Source organism: Montipora foliosa, chromosome 14 (assembly GCF_036669935.1).
Source record: "Montipora foliosa isolate CH-2021 chromosome 14, ASM3666993v2, whole genome shotgun sequence".
Taxonomy (NCBI): Eukaryota; Metazoa; Cnidaria; class Anthozoa; order Scleractinia; family Acroporidae; genus Montipora; species Montipora foliosa.
Genome location: NC_090882.1, coordinates 13,855,348 through 13,862,847, shown reverse-complemented (window position 1 = coordinate 13,862,847; position 7,500 = coordinate 13,855,348). Strand labels below are relative to the sequence as shown.

The 7,500-nt window shown below is 40.1% G+C and overlaps 1 protein-coding gene across 3 annotated transcripts in view; it reads right to left on the bottom strand.

Annotated features, from left to right (window-relative positions):
• Nucleotides 1–5,439: 5,439 nt before the first annotated feature.
• Nucleotides 5,440–7,500, bottom strand: part of LOC137984729 (rhamnosyl O-methyltransferase-like) — an 11,580-nt gene continuing 9,519 nt past the window's right edge. For all 3 annotated transcript variants that reach the window (XM_068831989.1, XM_068831990.1, XM_068831992.1), the window contains exon 5: nt 5,440–6,920. In XM_068831989.1, the coding sequence (XP_068688090.1) occupies nt 6,875–6,920 (46 nt within the window). In that variant the 3' untranslated portion in view covers nt 5,440–6,874. The remainder of the gene's footprint in view (nt 6,921–7,500) is intronic.

Here is a 7,500-nt window from a genome sequence, read left to right as displayed (position 1 = left end):
AGAGGAAGGCACTGAATTCGGTGGTATTGAACTGCAGCGTTCCAGTCAATTTTTTCAAGTGGGGGTCATTAAAACTTTTTGCGGGGTCACCCACATGTCCCGCCAGCAGAGGCCCTTTGGCTCACACGTTCACACGTTTAATTATTTTGTAATGTCCAGTCCCATTTTGAGGTCTCTTTAGTTTTTTAAGCTTTGGTTATAAATTCAGTTTAAAGATAACAAAACACGGTCTTGAGTAAAATTCACTCGTTTCTTCTTTAAATAAATAGTCTGCAAAAAACTTACTGCAAATTGCTCTGACGGACGTCTTACAGCATGTCTTGCAGTTGCACATACAAACGTTTATTGCACACACTAAGAAAGGACTGAAGTTGTTGTTTCCGCTTCATAATTCCTCTTCTTGTTAGTCTAATCTGATGCCACCAGAAAAAGACAAGCCAAAGGACAGATGAAGAAAAAGAATAACAGTTTTTATATATAACTCTGAATCGAATTCTCATTGCAAGATTAATGGCAATCGATCTTAAAAACAGGAAAATTTCTGCAGTCTCTGACTTTTATGAATAAACGGAAACGTCATGATGTTTAGTCAAAAGGAAGGAATTGATCACATGCTAGGCAACCATAAAGATGCACGTGATAACCTTGTGTCAACTGAATGAACTACGGGAAACACAGGCAGCCCAAGCTCGGTGTACGATTTATAGACTTTGTATGGGAAAATAAATTTCGAGCTTATATAAAGTAACCTGAAATGTAGAAATAATCTTCAGTTACCTCTACGTACAGTTGTCCTCGTCTTTTCTGTGCAATCGGAGGGCAAACTGCGTCCGTTTTAGACGGGTTTGTGGCTTACGAATTTTTGCGATGTAGTTAGGTGTCATTTCCCCTCATACCAACTAACGACATCGCAAAAATTCGTAAGCCGCAAACCCGTCTAAAACGGACACACTTTGCCCTCCGATTGCACAGAAAAGACGAGGAGAACTGTACGTAGAGGTAAGTGAAGTTTATTTCTACATTTAACGCTTACTTTAGTATTTATAATGCATTAGTCAATTGAAACCCCCAACCCCCCCCCCTCCCCAAGGTCCCGGGGAAGGGTGGGGGATTATGGGGGTATTGAAGCGCTTTTGAACAACAATCTGATCCCTGGAGGTGGTATATTTGACTGATTTTGACTTTAGATCCCGTCCCCACGTGACGCAAGTGTAGCACTGGCATTCGAGTATCTAAAGATGGTGGAAAGCCTGAGAAAGGTAAAGCCTGGTTTTCACTATCGACGCAAGCGCAAGCATAAGAGCGCTTATTTCACCGTGAAAACGGGTTGACGCAAGCATAATGACAAGCACAAGGATCAAGATTTTTCATCTTCCTTGTGCTTGCGCCTATGCTTGCGTTCGCTTGCGTCGTGTGAAAACGAAACACAGCAGAAGCATAAGGAAATTTACTACGTCTGCAAATTTACCTGATGTAGGTCACATCATTAGAAAATACCTGGTTATTTTGGAATCCAACCCTAAATTAAAAGAACTTTTTCCTTCAAATTCCATCATAGCCTCTTTTCGGAGATCTAAAAACCTTAAGGAACTGTTGGCGCCATCCCGTTATGGCCCTAACACCGAACACGAAGAGGCTGTTGAGGTTAAGGGTAGTTTTAAATGTGAATGAACAAGATGCGATCTCTGTCGCAATTTTTTGGTTGAATCAAATTCTTTCCTAAGTTTTCAAACATGCAAGAGTTATAAGATACGATCAAAACTTTCTTGTGATTCAAAAAACATTATTTATTTGGCTCGTGTAAGAAATGTCGCCTGCAATACATTGGTTCTACAACAACCGACTTTAGAGTTAGATTTCGTAACCACAAGTCTGCTATGATCACTAAGAAAAACAGGTAGCGGTGCATTTCAACAAAACACCACACGATTTAAGTGACTTTTCATTCCAATGCATTGATCAAGTGCAGGCGACTGCAAATAATCCTTGTAACAACGAAAAACTCTTAATCACTAAAGAGGCATATTGGAGTGCACAGTTGTTCTCTTTGGCACCTTTTGGCTTGAATAAGCGTTAAGAATTTCACTCGAAAAGAAGAATAAACTACAATTAACGTAGAGGTAACTCACAAATTTGGCGATCATCCCAATTTAGTTTTTCAAAGGTCCCAGCCTGGGATCTTTTTAGCTTTGTTAGCGCTGGGTAATCTCGGGCGCCCCCTTCTGTGAATTTATTCCAATTGTTTAAAGGCCCGGTTCGGGGAGCCTGTTGTGCCTTGTCGCGGCATGGTTTCAGAGGCTTTGTTTGGGAATTTTGTTGCAAATTTCGCCCTTTTGCTATTTTCAACGCTGGTCCCTTGACACTTTCAGTTGACTCGACAGCTTTTTCTTTTCTTTTTTTCATTTTATTTGTATGTTTGTATTCGCCCATTTTATATTTTTGGTTTTGTTTTTCTCGTAGTTTTGTATCGCATTGTTATGGTTTTAATTTCCGCTTAGTAATTACCGATTGTTCATCATCTGTTAATTTTTTGCTATTACGTGTTATCACGCCCTGTTATGTAATCATCTTTGTAATGTTATGTCATCCTTTGTACTGTAAACTTATTTAAAGAAATTGTAATTTATTGATCACTTGCACTGCAACTGATGAAGGTCATTGACCGAAACGTCTTTCTATTAATTTTTTTTACCCTTAGATATTTTACCGTTTCATTGGCGCTTGTTGGATGAGAGAATGGCGATAGTCAACTTCAACCTCTCGTTAATTTATTTAGCTTACAAAAGGAGTAATGATTTAATTTTACTGCTGAGTTTGCGCACTTTCGTCGGATGCGTCATTACTTTCTCTTACAATGAAATCCGTTTTTAAGTACATAGCGTAACCATGGTCCCTAGTGGAACGAAAGGCCAAATCTTCGTCAACAAAAACGGCGAAAGTACCTCTTTTCATCGTTCTCTAAAGAACGCTTTTACCCGTGGAATGTCCGACGCTACACAGACGAAAGTTAAATAGCACAGTACACAGAAAACTCATCTTAATGAAAAAGGTTATTGAAAAAAACACTAACAAACGAAAGCGCGGATAGAAGTAAGCGTGTAAAGAGAAACTGTTGCAAAATCGACTGGGAAAAAAAGTGATAATAAGAGCTCAGGGGGTGGGTACTCCCTTATATGGGCTACATAAGTATGTGAGGCCCAAGAGGGTATGGTTTTTTAGCCGTTTTTGTCTGAAATGGGGTATCGGTTTTGACCATGCTGGTCTGATATAGGGTATGGATTGTGCACTCAAGTCTTGAATTGGGTGTGTTGTTTAGAAGAAGCTACTTATTCATCATTAGGCGATAAGACCATCAACAAAAGCCCTTCTCAAATTATTACGCCAACCATGTAACAGCTGAAATAGGTCTGAAATAGGGTATCAAATTTTTGTGCAGGCCTGAAATAGGGTAGGCAGAATCGCAGATTTTGGTCTGAAATAGGGTAAGGGTTTCAGGAGGCGGGCCGCACATCCCCACCCAATTTTTCTGGGAGTACCCCCCCACCCTCCGAGAATAAGGGCATAGGATCAGAAACCAAACATGCGGTGACAAATAGAAGCTAAATTGCTGTTGTCGCACAGAAGCTTTTGCGAAAAGATGCATCTATGGCGTAAGAAGTTTTTTATTGGCAAGCTTATTCGAATATTGACTAAACTATTGTCGTCCAAGGGCACATTTCCTTAAAATACATTTTCAAACTGAGTTCTTCCGAGAGCCAACCGTGTACGAAAGGAGTATGCTGCATGCCTGCATACATGCATACTTAGCTGACCACTCCCCTTTTGGGCTTTTCAGGGCCAATGAAACACAATCAATGAAACGAAAAAACAAAAACAACAACTTTTAAGAATCCAAACTGGCCGGACACAAACCAGTTGGCTGTTTATAAGTAAAACCGTGAACTGAGTTGAACCAGGTATTACCAGGCCCTGCCAATTCAACGAGTGTAATCAGAACGGGTCTTGCAGCGTTACTATTTTTTACGCACGGGTTGACAATGTTTTCCGGCTTTGCTCAATTAAGCGCATACACACGCGATACAGCACTGTTACGTAAAAGGCGATACCATCTGTAAATATTAATTTATGTTTCACAAGGAGCCAACATCTAATGGCAACAACATGGCCGTAACGTTAGATTGTTGCCATAACAAGATCTGAAAAGTGAGAAAACCGATAGTTATAATTGAGCCCGTTGTACCATGAAAAATCAAGATAGTGGCGAGATCTGCTTGAAACCAAGCACTTAGACCTGGGCTCGAAACTGTATCCTTGCAACATGCAGCGCATGCTCAATAACGATCTTACTCCATTCATGCAGAGTCTTTCTCAAGAACGCCAAAATCGAGCAAGCAAAAGAAAGGCTCTGCTAGCAGGGTGGCTTGCTTCCAGTCAATTGAGATTCTTCAAAAAATAATTGAATATATCTGTTCTGCTGTGTCATTGAGTATGTCTTTTGTTGGCCATGGACAACCCCCAAGGGGAGTGGTCAAAGAAGTATCTATGAATTCATTGTACTCAGGATGTGAATGGAATAGATTGAACACAGTCAGATCGGACAATTAAAGACAAATACATAGGTTGTGCTAGACTGGCGAGGTGACGGTGCTAGCGACATGCATATAATTCGTCAACCTCGGCGGTCGTTAATATCGAACCATTCTCGAACAAGCGTTTAGGCTTAAATAGTGCAGATTTGACGGAACACTACATACGATATTAGGGAGTTTAAGAAACGACGACGGCTACGACTACAACAACGCCCCAAAACAATGATATCATTGGTTAAAAGAGCATAAATAATCATGCTGCATGTGCAGCACGGAATTTAGCAAGCATGTTTGCGGTCATCTGCATAACGACGACGTGAAATCACCACATTTGAGGTTTTGACGACAACGTAAGCATGCAAAAGAGAATCTTTCATTCTCTATTTTCATTCTGAAACCTCTCGTACCAATTTATTTTTAGGATACTTCGCCTATATTGTAGGACGTGAGTGAGACTGAATAATCGCGAAAGACATAATTATGATAGAGGTAAGGTTTTTTTTAAGGTGACATTTTTGTCGACCGTCGCCGCCGTGGCAGATCTTAATTATATAAAAGTCCCTATACTTACTCCGTAAGAAACAACAGGTTTGGCCTTTCAGTTGCTTTGTTATGTATTTCTCATAAAGTGTCCCACTGACCGTGGCGGAACAATTTCAGTCACAACAATCGCATTCAAATTACGGTGTAATAGCAGAAGGACTCGTCTTCAGTGGCCCCAAGTTCCAGTCGTAACCAAAAAGGATCCCCGTATTGTGCTATGCAGTTGGTGTCATTTTCTCTATCAGGGCAGCTTTTGCGCAAGTAAATGTCACACTCTAACCGAAAATAAAACGAATTTGAACAGCGCTGAAATTAGACTAAAACTTTATTCGATGAATGCGAATACTTTTTAAGCAAAATGCACTATAAGAGGTCTAAGAGGACTAAGTGTTTTACCCATTCATTTACCCAATTATTTTTAGCATTTCAGTTTTTATATATTGAATACTCAACAAAATAACTCCATCGCTTTGTTTCCATAGAAACTTACGTCAGGAACCCATGACCCGGAGCCTACAGCTCTACTGTGCTCGTGTAACGGCGTTTTCACAGACCGATTTATTTTTAGATTGAATTTTCCGCGAATGAGACTCCCACAGGAGCCCGATGACCAATTACAAGAAATTAAGCTGACGTCATAGGGTCACCGAACCGGAACTGCCTTTGTTTTTTCACCTAATTCGCGAAAAGGGCTAGTCTTAAAGTAAAACTACTTGTGAAAACGCCGTTTCACAGACGCTGCATGAAAGTTGCACGCTCCAGATGGGCTCCTGCTTACGTATTACACTCTAGAACCTCTTTTTGCACTCAAAACCACTTATGTATTCGTAATATTGGTTCAATTTATACTACAGACGGATCATCCGCCAAGACTAATCATCTGTCCAGTATAAATAAGGAACAAACTACGAGACGATTTATCTGTGTGTCTTATATAGTTCGACCTGGAATGTCCGAGAAAGCGCGGCTGGGGTATCAGGCTAGTCACTATTGGGGGCAAATTTCAAAATGGCGGCAACAACGCAGTTCGCGGAAGTGTAAAAGAAAAGCTGCCCAATACTCTTTGTCTCTTAATCTTAATGCTTATTTTTTAGTGTGTTTGACATTGGAGAGTAATCTTTGTAGGGGAACTTGGTTCCCCCCAATTATTCCCCTGTGATCCTTTAATCCTGTAATTGCACGACAAAGTATTCTTAAACTTAAAGGGGCTATGTCACGCAAAATGATTTCATGACACCCAAAATGCCCAAAAAGTAGAATGAAACCACTTAACCACTTAAGATTGTTGAACATCATAAACGATTACAACAGAAGGAAAAAGAAGCATGGATGGACACAAATGAACAAGATTGAAACGGATTGCATTTGATTAATCTTGAAAATAGTCGGCCTAACGTTTTTTTCAGTTTATGACAAATCGCCTGGATGAAGGTCTTTTCGCTCAGAATCACCTTGTTTGTGATGTGACGATAATTTTATCGGTAAAGGAATTTCAAATTACCATTTTCGAGTTTTAAACTCGTGACTAACTTAAGATTTCCCCTAAACACCTTAAAATAACGTGACATAGCCCCTTTAAACTTGATTATGTGCCATTAATGAGGCACTGGATCGTGTTAACGATGATTAAGGCAATGCAGAAAATAAAATACCAATGAATTTAAAAAAAAAAGGAAAGAAATTTTTACGTAAGTACGTAGCATACCACCGATACACCGATTCAATCTAAGAGCACTTGAACACTACATCCTTTTCAAAAATCCATTCGTGTTCCATGTGGCATTGTACCTAATAACAGTAAAAAACATCCATTTATAATTAGCATAGGAAATCGGACGGTCTGCAGGCTAAAATTTCAACTTGTGCGAGTGGTCGTAAAGCCTGGACGCAGGCACAAGCACAAGCATAAGTACCTTATACACCTTATTCCAAAATGGCCGCTGATTTATGCGGATACAAATTGGCCCTTGTTGACTCGTTCAAGATAAAATATTCTTTTGAATTTTAAGCTTAACAACGAGGCATCAAGGGCTTATTTGAATAAAAACAAAAGAATATTTAAATGGCGGCCATTTTGGAATAAGGTGAAAACGAACGTCAACATAAGCATCAAAATCAACCACGGCATCCGCCATTTTGTTCAAATGCTCAGACGCAGAGAATCTGGAACGAGTGCTTTAATTGGCCCGCGGACGCAACAAATTTCCTTGTGCTTATGCTGCGCTTCGTTTTCACACGACGCAAGCAAACTCCAGCATAAACGCAAGCACAAGGAAAAGGAAAAATGTTGACCCTTGTGCTTGTGCTTGTGCTTATGCATACATAAACCCCGTTTTCACGGTGAAATAAGCGCTCTTACGCTTGTGCT